This window comes from Lissotriton vulgaris, chromosome 9, assembly GCF_964263255.1.
Source record: "Lissotriton vulgaris chromosome 9, aLisVul1.2, whole genome shotgun sequence".
Classification (NCBI taxonomy): domain Eukaryota; kingdom Metazoa; phylum Chordata; class Amphibia; order Caudata; family Salamandridae; genus Lissotriton; species Lissotriton vulgaris.
The window spans coordinates 411,795,741-411,814,545 of record NC_141697.1 but is presented as its reverse complement, the minus strand read 5'-3'; the positions used below and the strand labels follow the sequence as shown (position 1 = coordinate 411,814,545).

General features: G+C 46.6%; 1 protein-coding gene across 1 annotated transcript in view; it reads right to left on the bottom strand.

Annotated features, from left to right (window-relative positions):
- DYNC1H1 (dynein cytoplasmic 1 heavy chain 1) overlaps positions 1-18,805 on the bottom strand; it is a 1,654,074-nt gene that overhangs the window by 1,442,142 nt on the left and 193,127 nt on the right. Inside the window, exons 24-27 of the mRNA XM_086937823.1 lie at positions 6,104-6,269; positions 5,828-6,016; positions 5,325-5,522; positions 4,563-4,845 (exon numbers count right to left, since the gene is read on the bottom strand). Of these exons, the coding sequence (XP_086793949.1) occupies positions 4,563-4,845; positions 5,325-5,522; positions 5,828-6,016; positions 6,104-6,269 (836 nt within the window). The remainder of the gene's footprint in view (positions 1-4,562; positions 4,846-5,324; positions 5,523-5,827; positions 6,017-6,103; positions 6,270-18,805) is intronic.

Here is an 18,805-nt window from a genome sequence, read left to right as displayed (position 1 = left end):
TCCCCAAGATACATAATGCAACACGTTAAGCAAGCGAATCAATCAGTAAAGTGGAGAATTAGTAACATATTGCACTAATAAACACATCTGAAGAGCGCGCGCCCCCCACCCCCGCCAGCCACCGAAATGTCAACATTTAAGAATACTGCTTATCCTTGGCTAGTCCTCGCAAGTTCCCGGAGGCATGTCTGCCGAGTAATTCCCTCATCCGCTGACACAAAGAAACCAAGTGCCCAAGCAAGGCCAGAGGGCGACATGAGCGTACAAAATGGATGCCGCGGGCCACCAACAGTCATCTGCAAATACGGCCATCTTCCCCAATGCAGTCCCAGAACACGTACCCAACATCAAGGATGAAAAGACAAGGGTAAGAGAAGCAGGGACAGGATCCAGTCGTTGCCGTAGCAAAGCAGAGGACATCTCAAAAGACGTCGGGAATCCTCGTAGACTGACCAGGAGCCTGGAAGAAAGAAGTTGCTGGCAGGCGACCAGTGAAGAAAGTTCGATGGATCCAAGCCTGGATCGAAGAGAGATGACACCTGAAAGCAGAGGGGACCAAGTTCGAGACTACTAGCCAGTAGTCAGGTGACACCAGGAGGGCACCGGATGGTAGTCACCTCGACTAGGTGAGTGGGTGACGCTGTGCTCGCAGATCTCACGGACCAGGAGGCGTTGTCGGCGACCAGGATGGAGGAGCGAGCTGTCCCACGATGGATGAAGCTGTCGGCGTCGCTGGACCCAGGATTGGGCAACAAAGCCTTGGCAAATTCAAGCCCACGCGGTGGACTCAAAATGGCGTCAGGAGGGTCCGGGGTGCTTCTCTTGAAGAAGGAAGCAAGGGCCAGTCTGGAGCAACCAGACCAGCAGCAGTGATGTCGTCGGGCGTCGTGAAGAAGGCCACAAGCCAGCCGGCTAGTAGCCACACAGCGCGGTGAGCAGGCAAAAGCAGAAGGGCCCCACGCAGATCGTGGAGATGCTGGAGGGCTGATCTTCGGTGCTGGAGCGGCTCATGGTTGGGGCTTCTCGGACCCCAAAGCACTCACCAGTGGAGCACACGGTGGGCTTGTTGCAAAGAAGTCGTGCAGTATTGGCGATCGTCGGTCCCTCGAGGTCTCGTCGCACTCACAGTTCTCAGCTTGGCTGTAGAGGTGAGTAGAGGTCAGAGGTGCCAGGGAAGCCGGGTCTCGTCGAGCTGGGTCGTCGGATTCCTGAGGAAGGACTTGCAGCAGACCGCAGTGTTCTTAGGATGGTGCCCGCTTGATGCAGGGTGACTACTCCTTAGCCACAAGGGAGAATCTTGAAGAAGGAAATCTTGATGTCTTTCGCAGAAAGTCGTGTCTTGATTCCAAAGATGATCTAATTTGAACAGGGGGCCCGCTCCCATCTTTATACTAAAAAAGGGGGCTGATCCGGTGAATAGGTCCTGCCTATGGGTGGGACTAGGAGGGGGGTGGTTACACCCCTCTCCCATGCCGGACTTGCCCCCAGGCCAGGGGCTGGTGTGCCCCTGGAACTGGTTCTGACCGGCCTATGCGTAGTGAGCACCGGGGTGCCACTCAGCAGTCACCTTCCTGTAAAGCCCTGCCTACCCAGGATACACAAAACCCTGTCTGGGACGGTGCTAGCACCGCCCTTGACAGGAAACCCTTTGTCCAGGCTCCCCTCGCTGGAAGGACTCCCAGCTGCAGGGGGTCAGACTCGTGTCTGTGGTGGCAGCATCCATTTTGTGGAGCTGAGGCTTCGTTTAACTTTAACCGGGGTTCACGGTTACATCCATGTCGTGTCCCTCTAGAAGGGTGGAATGCTAACCCCGTCGCCAGAATTGGCGAGGGGTTAGTATTCCAATTCGTATGACACCTTACTCGACATGTTTTGATAAAGCAATACCAAAGATAGCATTTAACCGCGAGGATTATAATGCACTTAAGAGTATATGGTATGCGATATCATGGAACAGCTATTAGGACTTGGTTCCGCAAGCTGCAGACAGGCTCAGCTCATGCCAGAGCACCATCTCACACGATTCCAAGCACTCTGCCTTCAGGATTGTTAAGGCCTGCCATAGGAGTGACTGATAGGAATCTGTGTGTCCATTTTAGGGTTAGATATAGGTATACTATATCTACAGCAAAGGGTGATTACACGACTTTGCCCCAGCTGTCATGCAGCCAGTTGTGTCAAATTTAGGAGGCCAGCCAGGGGTGGCATAATACATGCTTCAGCCCCTGGTAGGCCCTGGGTACACCTATGCCCTGAGTTACAGGGTCTGATAAGGTGGCCCAGTCCCAATTGGAAATGTACCTAAGGTACATGGAATCCATTTTAGGGAGAGAGCAGTAGGCCGGGGGTCATGATTGGCAGGGTCCCAGGTCGACTATGTCAAAAACCAGCTAAAACACAGGGCAAAAAGTTGGGGGCAACCATAGTCAGGAGGTACCTTCCTACAGCTTGATATCTTCCTTAGGGCACCAGAGCCAGCAGATGAACTGTGCCGTACGATAGAAGAGTATTGATTTGAAAAATCAGCCGTAAATTGTTCCCAACCTGCTACCGGATTGCTTGAGGGGTAGTTTAAGTTGTTTAGTTCATATTTAGCAGCTTGTAATATCTCCGGCGCGTTAGCGACTGAGGTTTTGATCCGTTTAAGGTCTATGGTGTGGCTAGCATGCGGACCTGTTGGATTTAAAAGTATTAGGTCCGGGAGGGCACAAAAAGTGACTTCCTGAGGGCGATGGTCACTGTCTCCCTTGTCCCCTAGGTTAAAGCCCAGGATGGTGTGAAAAAGAGGAAGAGAGACCAACGTGTAATCTATTGTCGAGGTTATATTACCCGAGTTGAACTTGGCCATGGATGGAGAATCTTCAGGAAATCTTCCATTTAGGACCCTCAAGCCCATATGTTCCAAGTCTTCCAACAGGTCCTTTGCTAACTTGGCAGTTTTGCCTTGGCTGCACCAAGTTTGATTTGGGATGTTCCAATGGTAAGACTGGGTCTGAATGTCACTGTTCAAGGATGACCCTAAAATACATTGGTTGAAGTCACCAGAAACAATTAAGTAGGGTGAGGTTTGCGTTGTCAAGACGTGATGTAGATAGTCCGTTAAACGCTTTGCCTCTTGTTTTTTCTTTTTTGGGTCGATGTAGGTGTTGATCAGCTGGACCTCTTTCTTGACTCCTCCTAGATTTAGTACCATCTCAACAGTATTTATGGATGGAGAATTGGAGCGGTTTCCTGCGGTGTTCTTCGTCGCTCTGTTCCAACGCTAGCCCAAAATTCGGGAGCTGCCCGAGAAAACCGGGCCGAATCCTGAATCGCGTCAAGGCGCCCACCGTCTGCGTTCCACATAAATACAAGGGTTCCACCAGGTCACCACCTCGGGGGTACTCTACAGCCGCATTGTCTGGCAATCAGGATGTTTGTGGTGAAAATCGGGCGGATGGACAGTGGGCTCCATCAGACCGGCGCTGCGCCAGTGGAAATGGCCGCTGTTGTGGTCTTAGCGTCCGGCCATGTTAGGCAGCAGTCACAGAGTCTTTCAGGCCTCCGGATGCCGTCGCGGATTTCTCCTGCTATGGGGCCGGCAGGGAGCACGGGATCGCGCTATCAGTTTCAGCGCTCATTCCCAAACTCCAAAATGAGGCACAATTGCAGGATGGTGAGCAGGATAGTCGTGCGGGGCTCGGAGGTTCACGGAGCCGGGAGCCTACCCGTCCGTCCCGATCGCCATCTTGGCTCCTCCCCTATCCGGTCTTTTCTGATTGTATTAGTATATGCCAGTGATCGTGTGTAAATCACAAGCCCGTTTAAGTTCGCTGATGCCATCATGAACGTGTTGGGTTAGTTGCAGGACAGCTTCCAGCAGCATATTTGCTCAAAATAGACAGTCATCAACTTTCAAGACAAATGCCCTAGGGGTTGGAAGGAGCAACCACTTCAGAAAAATTATCGCTCCACAGGTTGTTAAAGGTTGGTGCTTCATTTCTGCAGTAGTTGTGCTCTTCTCAAACATTTGTAAAATCTGGATTAGGTAAACCGTCAAAATCACCTGTAGCTTGCAAATCCTTTAATTTTACTGCAGTTGTTTCAAAATGCTTGTTAAATATGCTAATAGGAGCATCAAACCAATAGCATTTCTAACTATACAATACTTACCAGGCTGTCATGCAGATATTTCTTCAAAAGAGGTTTCCATTTTTTTCTTAAATAGAGCCTTCATTTCTGCAATACTAACTAAAGGCAGATATACGAAAAACCAGGACAAACTGAGTACTGCAATTAATTCAGTAATTCGCATTTTACAAAGCTCACGTTTCCCTTTCCTCTGTGGTTTCACCTTGTCCAAATAATACAAAAAAGAAAAAAACTCACAGAACAGACCACACTTCTATTACTAGATTTCACCATATGCTCTACCCTGCAACATGTTAAAACTGTATCCTCACATCTATTCAAAGAAAGAGGCATAGCATTGCTTTTGCGTTTTTTAAGTACATGATTAGCAGTGTGCATGACATACACCTTTCAGAATTCAAGTTATTACAGAATTTTAATAAAGAAATTACCAAATGGAGATCCTCCAAGTCTTGCTTCCAAAGCCTGGGTCATGGTCAGATAGCACCGGTCAGTAAGTGGTGTCTGTACAAGCTTGTCTTGGACTCCAAGGTATTCAAAGCCATAGTTGAACTTCGCATTAGCCATCTGGATAGAGAGCTGCTGTAAGACATCAGTTTGTTTTGGATCAAAGTAGAAGCGCATCTGGCTGAGCCAGTCAAAAGATTTTGGATTATCAATCCGGTTTTTGACCATCATTCTTGTGACATCTCGCTGGTGCACCAACTCTGTAATCTGCAAAACAAAATATTTAACTGAAATTTATAGTTTCCCATAAATACCTGCGGAAGAGAACCTATTTAAATGTTACTTAAGTTCTACTTATTTTGGATTGTATTTGGATTTTTATGGGGCAACTGCTATGGTTCAACAGCATTTTTCTAGGCCCAACATCTTTTTAGTTATGCCAAAGTCAAAAAACGGGTAGGATTCTCATCAACTTGAAAAAGCTATGCAGTTGTGTGATTCATTCCATTCTCCCACCAGACATTCTTTAACCCATAAAGTTATGAAATAAGATTTATAAAAATAGAAGAATCAAACATATTAAGAAATACAGTTGAGGCCTGTAATATACAGGAAATGCATGTGTTACAATTGGTTCCCATCCCAAGTCTACATAATGGCAAACTGCAAACTGCTTTTATTATGTAAAGGGAAATGCATCAACCATTCAATGCATGGTGAGCCAACCAAGTAGGCGTACAACTTACCAGGTGTTCCAGCTTTCTTCTGCGCAGAGGTGGCTGTTCCATCAGCACAGAATCAGCAAGTACAGTCAGCGTTGCCTCAACATTGGATAGAACAGCCTGAATGGTACTAGAGTCTCCTCCCCCGTTGGTAATATTGTTGAGTGCAGATTCCACATTCTCTGACCAAGCAATCTGCGCCGACAACACTACAAGCTGGGCCTGAAATTTATTTAAATAGAAAGAATCAGATTGTGAAGGAAAAATAATTCAAGTGCCTATCTTATATGGCATACCATTTGAGATCCCAATTTGTGTGTTCCTGATTTCTTTGCCAACATGCCGCAGTATCCCCCAACCACACAGATGTTGATAATGTAGCCTTAATGACTGAAACAGAACAATAACTTCAATGATAGTTTCATGAAGTTCATTAACAGAAGGGGGGGCTATTAGTTCTGTGGGCAAAAATCATTGTTATAAAAGCAGAATAATATATTTGTTCAAAGTAAGTAAAGTGAGTATACCTGGTACTTATCAATCCAGCTGATGTAGCTAGCAGGATCAATGACCGTGGATTTCTCGAAGATCTCAGCTTCATTAACTGATTCGGCTAACAATTTAGCAAGTGTGACTCTCATTTCTTTCTCAACCAGGGTGAGCCATTCGTTGATCTTGGGGTGTTCTGTGATTGACACTGGTGTCTTGAACATAACCTAAATAAAGTAACACAGAAAATAATGCATTTTTTCTGTCTCATGCAGCAGACACTTGAATGTAAAAAACATTTCATGAATATGTACCTCTTCTCCTTCACGTGATGATATTCCCAGGACAACAGTGCTGTCCTCATTTAGAATAATGCTGGACACACCAGCAAACATCTTCTTGAAGTGCTTCTGTAGTTTAGCAACATTTTTGCTGTTACCAATAATTTCTAGTAGATCTTCATCACCAACAAAGTAGAATCTAAGAACAAATGTAACACTACATTAGCAACAGAAAAACCTAAGTTCAAAACTCAGCACAACTTCATTGCCATTGTGGATACATCTTGCAGAGAAACTACCATTAGGGGCTGCATTTGTAATTAACCATAAACAAGGAGCAATAGGATAATGTGAAATGGCATTGCCATTTCAAATAAATGTACCAAGATTTTACAGATTGACACCTTTGGGGCGACGGATTGGGTATGTCGCCATGTGGCAGACAGTATTGATATGTATTGATATGTATTTTTCATCATGGGTGAAGCAACTTCAAAAACAAACATTTAAAAGGTCCAATATTTTGCAGAAGGAAAACCGTAGCAAAGCCGAAAAAATTAGGAAATTGGTCCTGGCCCGAACGGTATTACTGGAAGAGGAACAGGTCAATGCAAAAGAGATGGGATATAATTAAATTGCTCAGAAAAAAAAAGTTCATTATACTTTCCGTTCCCAACACCTATTTAGTGAATGTAAGCCACACCTCTATTACCAACTCATCTACCTGAAGGGGAAGATATATAGCTTTTTCCCCGTCTCCTTTTTCCCTTTTGCCCTTTTTTTCCTCTTCCTTAATATATTACAGGTGTATATTTGTCACATACTGATTTATATTTATTATATTGTTTTGTAACCTATGAAATTACCCATCTTTGAACTCCAATAAAAAATTATGACACAAAGGGAAGATGAAGATTCTGAACAAGATAGCGTCCCTTTTGGGGATGCTTATAGCCCATCTGAATTGCACGTTAAGTGTCACCCATATGATGACGAGGAGTATGATCAGCAGTAATATGATCAAGCCTATTTCATGCAGCCTGAACAAGGACATCAAAAGTCTCGTGAGGAAATGGTTATGATGCATGGTTATCGAATTTGCAGTTCATGCTACAAGACTACCGGCATCGCTCTTTACAGTCAGAGCCAGCTATTAAAGCTCCGCCATCTCAGGTGACATCACCTGTACGACTAAATACTCCTGCTGTATTATCGGTCCTGAATACTCCACAAGCTGCTCCTCTCTAGGAACCAGCCTCTTCAGATGAGGAGGGGGAATTGCATGATACAGCCTTGGAATGGGACGATTACAGAATGTCATACCCTGCCTCATCAACATCTCCACCGGTAGATTCACCACAAGAGGATATTGTGGGATTTCACAATTTGTTGGAGCGTGCAGCGAAAATATTTGCTATAATTGTGCTTTCCAAACAAGCTGGCTGCTTTTTATACGATTTTAAGGAATATGCTACTTACCAGTATGCATCTGTTCTTGGCATGTAGGGCTGCTGACATTCATATCTGTGCATAGATCGCCGCCTAGTGTTGGGTCCGGATGATTGCACATTGTTGTCCTGGAAGAGTCTTCGAAGTATCACGAGATAGGTGACTCCTCCCCTGGACTACAGTGCGCATGGTCATCTTCACCATCCTCAGATTGTTTTTCGCCATTGTGGCGACAGGCACCGGGGAGGAGGGCGGGCGATATGAATGTCGGCAGCCCTACATGCCAAGAACGAATGCATACTGGTAAGTAGCACATTCCGTTCGAGGCATGTGGGCTGCTGAATTCATATCTGTGCATAGACTGTATAGCAGTATCTCCTCTAGCGGTGGTTACCTGTGCCCGCTGCAGCAGTTTGAAAAAGAGTTTTTAGGACAGCTTGGCCTACAGCAGCTTGCTGTTTTGCTTGCAAGTCTACACAGTAGTGTTTTGTGAAAGTGTGTATGGTAGTCCATGTGGCTGCCTTACATATGTCTTCAAGAGGAATATTCCCTAGGAAAGCCTTGGATGCCCCCATTTTTAGGTCGAGCCTAGACTAAAGCAAAGCTTTGCTGTCTAGAGCGAGACAACTTATGTAATCACTTTTGGGGGAATGTGGACAGCAGACTGTCACGCGCTTCTCCTGCCGGAGATTTGACCTCGTGAACGCGCACGCTTTCGCGTTGGTGGAACAGGAACAGGCACGCACGCAGGCACACACGCGCGCACATGCACGCAGGCACACACACACACACACACACACACACACACAGGCAGGCACGCACACACACACGCAGGCACACAGATACAGGCTCTTTAACTAACGAAAACGTGTTGTTGCTAACACGATGGTGTAAACACTCCCTCATTTACAATGCATCTCAAAACACCCTGGCAGTTAGCACCTGCGCGTTGTGTCTTGCCCCTCGGAGCGGGCTTTAAACCAAGTCCATTAAGGCTTGGAGGTATGGTAGGTGTGAGGGTGGCAGTCCAGCTCTGCCCACCACGGAGGTTTGAGAGCGAAGCCTGAGGGACTCCAAACTGCAGAGGGGAGGCTGACGAAGGAGTATGACTGCCCCAAGATTGACACTCACCACCCTCTTAGCGGGTCCAGGCAGCTGCACTGCACCAGACGTGGGTTGTTGGAACAGGAGGTGACCAGTCGGCCTGATCCCTGCGCACACAAGGTGCTCGGGAGGGAGGGATGGCGGGCCCGCAGGAGGCAACGCACCGTGGTGAGGAAACAGCCCGGATGGGTCTCGGGGGTGGAAAGCACCTCAGGAGCTGCTGCGCAGTGTATAGGACCCGCAAGAACTCGGGCGTCTTAATGAAGAGAATACTCACCACCGCAGGTACAGATCATAAAGGTCACCAATGAATCCCTGATGTCTCAGGCCCGGGAACAGGCAAAATCACACAGAAAACAATCAGGGATCCCTTTCTTAGGACATACACCAGCCATAATTCTGTGCCAGGGAACGTGCAATAGCCAGGACACTGTAGCCAATGAGAGCACCGGCAAGTCTTGCCAGCCAATGCCAAGCTATGGTACAGTCTCCGAGGCTTAACAGCCAATGAATAAGGAGAACTCCATAGTCAATAGAAACATGAGCATTGTACTGACTAATCCACTATCTTCAAGCTTTTCTATTAACAGTGGAAAATGTGTCCTCCTACGGGATTGGTCTAAGCAGCTGGGCAGTGCACTTCATGCTCCGAAGTTGCCGTAATCATGGAACAGAAGACTACAGTAAACGAAGAAATGACAGCCAAGGTTTTCAGTCTTAAATGTGCAGAACGGGGGTCAGTTAGTCAATCTAGTACATGGGTACGAGCAACCATTTTCCCAGGGGTCAAAACGTTTGTTCTGTGGTGTGACCGATGGCCGCATTGATGCCAGCAGGGTGGCGGTCGGAAAGGAGGGGTAAAAAAAAAAGCATCTAGTGGCAGAATTGTAAAATGTGAAACCAGAAAACCAGGGGGCTTATTTACAAGCTCCCTGCGCCACTTTTGCATCATTTTTCCCATGTTAAAAATGACGCAAAAGTGGCGCAGGGGGCTTGTAAATCTACCCCCAGGAATCAATCCCGGCTTTAACACTTGTTATTTTTACTTTAAAGCTCAGCGCGGCGCCCACTTCAGGGACACCGCACAACGTTTCCGCTTTTTTTTTTTTTACCTTAAAGATAAGAGTGGCGGCCACTACAGGGGCACCGCACTTTACGTTTTAACTAATTTGCCTTAATTAATCCTCTGGTATGTTACCAAACTTGATGGACATGCCATTCACCAAATGCCTGAAGCGGGAGGGCAATGGCTTGCAGGTTGTTTTGCAAGTACTAAAAAAGTAAGTGTGTATGAAAAAAATCCATGTTGAATATTAATCGTATATGGCAACATGAACTCAGAGCTGGGAGCCCTCGAACTGAAAACATGAATTACCTTTGCTTTGTTTATCTATCGTTGCACACATCGCCCTACAAACACATCAAACACCCTCAGAGCCAATAATACCCTCGCACCCGTCCGTGCTTTACTTCTCTTTGAAATACCAACAAGCTGAAAGAAAACATTTGCATCTCCGCCTCGGACCCTTCCTCTTTTTACGTCTAGTGTCACTTCTAATATATCACTTCAGTCTACTTTTCTAAAATACAATAGCGACCTGCGCCTTACGTTTTTTAACAATTTCAAACCCTAGCTGCAGTGTAGACGCTTGCCTGGTCTTTGTGAGTTATCCCAAGAGAGAACTCTCTATAGAGGGATGGTGGGCCCTTTTAACAAACCCAAAGAACGTCATAAATGGATCATTTATTTCATTTGTTGTGGATTTGTATACGGACCTTGCAGTCCCAGTGTGTACAGTCAGGGCTTTAAGTGGAATGGAAAAACGGGGAGGGATCTCTCATAGAGGCGTGGCCGATTTAATTAAGGGCGTGGCTTAACACTTAAGCTAAAAATCAGTACTTAGCATAGTCTGCCGCCCCAATAGTATTTTGCTGTTTCTGTCACTGCATCCATATATATAACAGGACAAGTAACATTACATCTACAACAAGCCAAGACTACTGGCTTTGTCAATATTTGTAAGCTGCATAGGATAAATAAGCAACAACTATGACTTTGTTGTATATAATATTGAAAATGCTTCCGATCTTGTGGGTGAGGTTGTGGCGTAAGTCAATAAATAGCTGCGGACTTTAGAGCTAAGCAAAGCCGGTTCGAGCTTGACATCTGCTCAACATCCCGTGATTCTAAACATCAATATGTCCTAGTGTAAGGTAACTGGTGCTCATGTGAAGTGCTCCAAGATGCACTATATAAAACTGAAAAATGAGTCTCTTTGAAATTACATCAAATGCAGTGATGGCTGGTGCTATTGCAGAGTTAAAAAATATATTTTCACCCTGAGGGTAAAAATGGAGAGACCGATATGGACCCGTCTTGGCACCTGCTTTAACCAACTGCTGGTGCGGAGCACCGGTAGGACCTGACCCACTTAAATCCCTGTGTACAGTGACTGTCTAAGACATTCATTGGCTGTCTACTAATAATCTAAGTCAGAAATTCGGATTTATGTGGTAAAACGTGCGCCTTTTCCTCTGAAACATATTTTGCCTGTGAAAGTTTACAGAAATTAACCAGGAAATAGATCTCTGAAAATGTGCAGAAATTGGTGCAAACACACCGACTTCCGAAGTTAATCTTTTGTCGAGGGGCTAAAACTTGCAATGGGCCAATAATATCGGATCAGATAATTACTGCACCATATTGGTGATTCTGGGTATGATACTACTGCGCTGGTTTTCATGCGAGACTCACAAGGGCCTAATTGTGGGTGACTCCAGAAATTTGACGAGCTATTAGCTCACTCGTAAATACAAATACTTTTGGTAGTTTTCAGGTGCCAGAAGATTGTATACCAGAATATCGAAGACGAAAACATTGAGCAGGTGAGTAAATAGGTAATCATAGATTTACTATTCCTAACTACATACCATGAAAAAAAAATACTCATCAAGGTATATGTATGTTAACTATATTAAACCTATGCTTACCTATATAAACATACCTTTACAATCATTTTACCACAGTATTCTTGCCTTGCTAAATTCTATAGTCTATATTCTAGTGGAATATCATTCAGCATAGTGTGGTACATTGGATTTGCAAAGCATCATAATTTGCTAAAAAATTGTAACTGTTTGCAGCAAAGAATATTGGCGTTGCTTTATTATTATAAATGGCAATAGCTCAAACCTTTAGTAATGAGAGACCTATTGCATTGCAAATGCTTGTTCTTGTAGAGTGTGCTCTTGGGGGGACGGTTAAAGTGAGTTTGGCTTTTTGATAGCATATTTGAATGCATTTAACTATCCATCTGGCTATTCCTGACTGATATTGGATTCCCTTTATGTTGTGGTGAAAAAGCAACAAATAATTGCTTTGTCTTTCTAAATGATTTCGTTCTGTCCACATAGTAAAGCAGAGCTCTCTTTACATCTTTACATCTAGTGTGTGTAGGGCTCTTTCGGCTACTAACTGTGGATTTTGAAAGAACACTGGCAGTTCTATCGATTGATTAATATGGAAATTTGATACCACTTTTGGCATAAACTTAGGGTTTGTTCTAAGAACTACCTGTAGGAGAGTAGGGTCTGCAATCCTATGATCACTTCAGATTTTTGCTTTTTTTGCTTTACTGGTTTACGACTTCTCTGGCAGTGGGCCTGCTAATCAGACCCACAACCTTGCTGTTCTCTCACTAAATTGACACGTGTACCTTAGGTACATTTACCAATTGGTACTGGGCCACCTTATCAGACCCTGTAACTCAGGGCATAGGTGTACCCAGGGCCTACCAGGGGCTGCAGCATGTATTATGCCACCCCTGGCTGGCCATCTAAATCTGACACAACTGGATGCACGACAGCTGGGGCAAAGTGGTGTAATCACCCTTTGCTATAGATAGAGTATACCTATATCTAACCCTAAAATGGACACAAAGATTCCTATCAGTCACTCCTATGGCAGGCCTTAACAATCCTGAAGGCAGAGTGCGTGGAATCATGTGAGATGGTGCTCTGGCATGAGCTGAGCCCGTCTGCAGCTTGCGGAACCAAGTCCTAATAGCTGTTCTATGATAACGCGTACCATATACTCTTAAGTGCATTATAATCCTCGCGGTTATATGCTATCTTTGGTATCGCTTTATAAAAACATGTCGAGTAAGGTGTCATACGAATTGGAATACTAACCCCTCGCCAATTCTGGCGACAGGGTTAGCATTCCACCCTTCTAGAGGGACACGACATGTATGTAACTATGAACTCCGGTTAAAGTTAACTCGAGCCTCAGCATCACAAAATGAATGCTGCCACCACAGACACGAGTCTGACCTCCTGCTGCTGGGAGTCCTTCCAGCGAGGAGAGCTTGGACAAAGGGTTTCCTGTCAGGGGCGGTGCTAGCACCGACCCAGACAGGGTTTTGTGTATCCTAGGTAGGCAGGGCTGAATAGGAAGGTGACTGCAAGTGGCACCCCGGTGCTCATTATGCATCTGCCAGTCTGAACCGGTTCCAGGGGCACACCAGCAACTGAGCTGGGGAAAGTCCGGCATGGGAGAGGGGTGTAACCACCCCCCTTCCTGGTCCCACCCATGGGCAGGACCTAGTCCTGTACCAGCCCCTTTCTTTAGTATAAAGGTGGGAGCGGGGACCCTTCCAAATTAGATAATTCCGAATCTTGATGACTTTCCACGAAAGAACTCTTGAACCTTTCAGAAGACTCTCCCTTGTGGCTAAGTAGTAGCCACCCTGCACCCGCAGGCACCATCCAAGCATCGCGGTTTTCTGTAAGTCTCTCCTCCGGATCAAGACTGCCCAGCTCGACGAGAACAGGCTTCCCTGGCACCTCTGACCTCTACCTGCATCATCAGCCCAGCTGAGATTCGTGGGTGTGACGAGACCTCGAGGGACCGGCCATCTTCAGGACTGCACGACGCTTGCCCAGCACGACCGCCGAGGGATCCTCGAGTGAGTGCTTTGGGGTTTGAGAAGCCCTAACCCTGAGCAGCTCCAGCACCGAAGTCCAGCCCCCCAGCATCCACGAAATCTGCGTGGGGTCCTTCTGCTCTTTGCTGCTCACCGCGTTGTCCAGCTACTTGCCTGCTGGCTTGTGGCCTTCCTGACGACGAACGACGACATTTCCAACGCTGGTCTGGTTGCTCCAGACTGGCAAATGCTCCCCTCCAACAGAGGAGCACCCCGGACCCTCCTGGTCCACTCCAGACGCCATTTTAAGTCCACTGCGTGGGCTTGCATTTGCCAAGACTTGTTGCCCCAATCCTGGGTCCAGCGACGTCGACAGCAGATACCAACGTGGGACAGCTCGCACCTCCATCCTGGTCGCCGACAATGCCTCCTGGTCCGTGAGACTGCAGAGCCCAGCGTCGCCCACTCACCTGGTCGAGGTGACTCCATCCGGTGCCATCCTGGTGCCCATCTAATCACTGGCTAGTGATTCAGAACTTGGTCCCCTCTGCTTACAGGTGTCTTCCATCTTCGATCCAGGCTTGGATCACTTCGAACTTCATCACTGGTCGCCTGCCAGCAACTTCTTCTTTCAGGCTCCATAGACTGCAACGAGGATTCCCGACCTCTTTTCAGACCTATGCATCCGCAGCCCCTGGGCTAGGTAAACTCAGCATTTCGGTGCTCCAGCATAGCTTTACTATCCAAAGGTCCAGATCCTTTTTCGTTTCAGCTCTACCTAGTCGGATTCGTCCGATAACACCAACTTTACGAAATCTAGCATCCATAGACTTTGTCCCGCATCCCGCGTGAGAGTGCACACTCTGCACCTAATCTCCCTAGGCCTCCTGCTAGTAATCTGAAGGTTCAGTAGTCCAGTCCTAGCGATCCCACAGCCTATTAGAGTAGTACTTACCTGCTAGTAATTTCGCATTCCACTTTTAGAGTATATGGTTTTTCGTGCCCCTCTGGCATTTGTGTAAATTGTGCGACTTGCAGTATTTTCATAAGAGCCTTGTATTGTGCTTAGCGCCCTGTCCTCAAAGAGTCCAGGGCTGTTGTGTTCTAAATAAATATACTTTATTTTCATAACAACTTGTGTGGTGTCCTTTCACTTGGTGTTCAAGGGGTATATGTGATGGTATAACAGCTGGCTTAACACGCCCTCTAGAGTTTAGCCTAAAGACTGCTCTTGTTCATGCTACTAGGATAGCTGGTCTATAAGGTTGACTTACAACCAATCATCAATAAGGGTCGTTTGGAATGATACACAGTGATCACTAGAATAGTGAGCACTACATATCAGGCCAACTTCTCACACTACCCTGTTAGCATGTACTTGCATAAAAGGTTCTTGAATTGTTAGTGCTTGTAATTCGCTAACTCGCCTGAGTGAGGTAATGGCAATCAAGAAAGCCACCTTCCTCGTTAAGAATTGCAGTTTGCATGAGTGTAGAGGTTCGAAAGGAGGTCCCATAAGTCTGGTAAGCACTATATTTAGATTCCAGACTGGGTAAGGAGGGTGTCTTGGAGGGATCACCCTTTTAAGACCCTCCATAAAAGCCTTGATTGCTGGTACTCTAAACAGTGAAAGATGTTGCCTGTTTTGAAGGTATGCTGCTATAGCAGCGAGGTGTAGTCTTATTGAAGAGTATGCTAGGTCGCATCTTTGAAGATGCAGCAGGTAACATATAATGTTTTGTATGGAAGCATCTAATGGGTTGATTTGGTTATTGTTGCAGTAAATAATGAATCTTTTCCATTTAGCTGCATAGCATTCTCTAGTAGTTAGCCGCCTTGCCTCTGATAATGTTCATGCAATCAGGAGGCAAGTTAAGGTATCTGAACTCTAAGACTTCAGGAGCCAGATCGCTAGGTTCATCTGATTGGGATCTGGGTCCCTGATTTCTCCATGGTTCGGAGTTAGAAGATGGGGTGCGAGGCACAGCCTTTGATGAGGAACTACTGGAAGCTCCAGGAACCTTGTGTACCATGGTTCTCGCCCATGTGGGAGCAACTAGGATTAGCATGAGTGACTGTTGCAGCAGTTTGCGTGCCACCAACGGAATCAGCGGTGCTGAGGGAAAAGCGTACGCACATCTGCCTGACCAATTCATCCATATCGCATTGCCCTGTGACAACGGATGTTGGAACCTGGCGGCAAAGTACTGGCATTTCGAGTTTTTTTCCGCTGTTAGTACTAGTTGTGGAACTGGCTCTTGGAACAGTCACCCCTTGGAAAGGTTTTGTGGGTTCCACCACTGCAGAGACTTGTGAGCTCGACTGTCTACCAACACTAGATCTATTAGTTGTCCTTGAGCCTGGTTCCATTGCTGTGCTAGGCATTCTTGCAATGGACGCATTTGAAGTCTGGCATGGGGGACAATGAATATGCAAGAGGCCATCATGCCTAGGAGCTCCATGAAGACTCGAGCTGGCAGAGAGTGTTGTGGCAGAAATTTGCGAATGAGCATCTGCATGCTAGCTATCCTCACTGAGTTTGGGTATGCCTTTGCCACTGAGGTATTTATTATGGCTCCCAGATATTGTTGTATGTGGGACGGTTGCAGATGCGATTTTGGGTAGTTTATCGAGAAACCTAGGCTGTGTAGCAGCTGAAGTGTTTGGGACGTGTCTTCTGCACACTGTTGGTACGATTTTGCTTGTATCAGCCAATCATCCAGATACGGGAACACATGGATGTGTTGCCTCCTGAGATGTGCCGCTACTGTCGCTAAGCATTTTGTAAACACTCTTGGAGGTGTGGTTACCCCGAAGGGCAAAACCTTGAATTGGTAGTGTTGACCTTCTATTGTGAACCTGAGATATTTTCTGTGAGCTGGATGGATGGGTATGTGAAAATACGCGTCCTTGAGGTCCAATGTTGCTAGGAAGTCTCCTTGCTGTAGTAATGGGAGCACTTGCTGTAGTGTGATCATATGAAAGTGCTCCGACAGTATGTATTGATTTAGGGGTCTGAGGTCCAATATTGGTCTGAGGGAACAGTCCTTCTTGGGAATAAGGAAGTATAGGGAGTATACTTCTGTCCCTTGATGTTGGAAAGGGACTGGCTCTATAGCCCCATTTTCCAGCATGCATTTCACCTCTTGTTGCAGCAGGGTGATGTGTTCTTTGGACCTAGGACGGTGTCTGGGTGGTATGTTTGGTGGGGTAGAAGTGAGTTCCAGACAAAATACTATATAATTTGTCTCACCCACCTGTCCGTGGTAATTGCGTTCCAGACAGGTAGGAATTGTTGGAGCCTGCCTTCGACCGGTGTTAGGTGGTCTGGAGGTAGCGTGATGAAGTCACTATTTTGTGGCAGTGGAGGCTCTGGTGTTATTGCCTCCATGTCCTCTTCCCTTATTATTGTTTCCCCTATAACCTCCTCTGTTGGAGTTTTTTGGTAAAGGAACCCTGTGTGTTGCCTTTGTATGATGATGACGTTTGGGAAGTATTGCCTCGTGTAGCTGCCCTGTATGAGGAGCATCAAAAGGAACTTCTGTGTTGCTGAAACTGCAATGCTCCCATTGACTTTGCGGTTTCTGTGCCCTTCATTTTATCTAAAATGGTGTCGTCAGCAGGGCCAAAAAGGAAGTCTTGATTGATTGGCTGATTAAGAATGGTGGACTGCACCTCGTTCTTAAAGCCCGAAATACGCAGCCATGCATGTCGCCTTAGTAAAACACTAGTGTTAATAGACCTGGCTGCGGTGCCTGCTGCATCAAGCGCACATTTGATGGAGGCGTTTGTAATGAATTTTCCCTCCAGTATAAGGTCATCAGCTTGGGCTTTAAAAGCCCGGGTAGGTGTTGCATTGAGCTTTCAAGCTGGTCATAGTGTGCCCTGTCGTAACGAGCTAGCAGAGCTTGTGTATTGGCAATCTATGAATTGGAGGCCTGTGCTGCTACCCTTTTACCTGAGGCTTCTAGTATCTTTGATTCCTTATCGGGAGAGGGGCTTCCCCCGTTGTGAGTTGGCCCTTTTGCGTGCATTAGCCACTGTGAGAAGTTGGCCTTGATAATCAGTGTTCACTATTCTAGTGATCACTATGTATCAGTCCAAACAACCCTTATGGTGATTGGTTGTAAGTCAACCTTATAGACCAGCTATCCTAGTAGCATAGATACGAGCAGTCTTCGGGCTAAACTCTAGAGGGCGTGTTAAGCTAGCGGTTATACCATCACATATACCCCTTGAACACCAAGTGAAAGGACACCACACAAGTGTTATGAAAAATAAACAGTGTATTTATTTAGATCACAACAGCCCTGTACTCTTTATGAGGACAGGGTACTAAGCACACAACAAAACTCTTATGAAAATAATTCAAGTTCCACAATTTACACAAATGCCCGAGGGGCACGAAAAACCATATACTCTAAAAGTGGAATGCGAAATTACTAGCAGGTAAGTACTGGACTAATAGGCTTTGGAATCGCTAGGACTACGTTACTGAACCTTCAGATTACTAGTAGGAGGCCTAGGGGACTCGGGTGCAGAGTGTGCACTCTCACGCGGGATGCGGGACAAAGTCTATGGGAGCTAATAAAAGCTAAGTTAGTGTTCTCGGGCGAACCCGACTAGGTAAGTCGAAAACGACAGTGGATCTGGACCCTTGGATAGTGAGGCTATGCTGGGGCACCGAAATACCGAAGTTACCTAGCCCAGGGGCTGCGGCTGCATAGGTCTGAAAAGACGTCGGGAATCCTCGTTGACGAACCAGGAGCCTGAAGAAAGAAGTTGCTGGCAGGCGACCAGTGAAGATTGTTCGATGGATCCAAGCCTGGATCGAAGATGGATCGAAGATGGATGACACCTGAAAGCAGAGGGGACCAAGTTCTTAATCACTAGCCAGCGATTGTGTGGGCACCAGGATGGCACCGGGCGAAGTCACCTCGACCAGGTGAGTGGGCGACACTGGGCTCTGCAGTCTCACGGACCAGGAGGTGTTGTCGGCGACCAGGATGGATGTGCGAGCTGTCCCACGATGGTTGATGCTGTCGACGTCGCTGGACCCAGGATTGGGGCAACAAGTCTTGGCAAATTCAAGCCCACGCGGTGGACATAAAATGGCGTCTGGAGTGGACCAGGAGGGTCCGGGGTGCTCCTCTTTTGGAAGGGAGCAAGGGCCAGTCTGGAGCAACCAGACTAGCAGTGGTGATGTCGTTGGTCGTCGCCGGGAAGGCCACAAGCCAGCGGGCTAGTAGCCAGACAA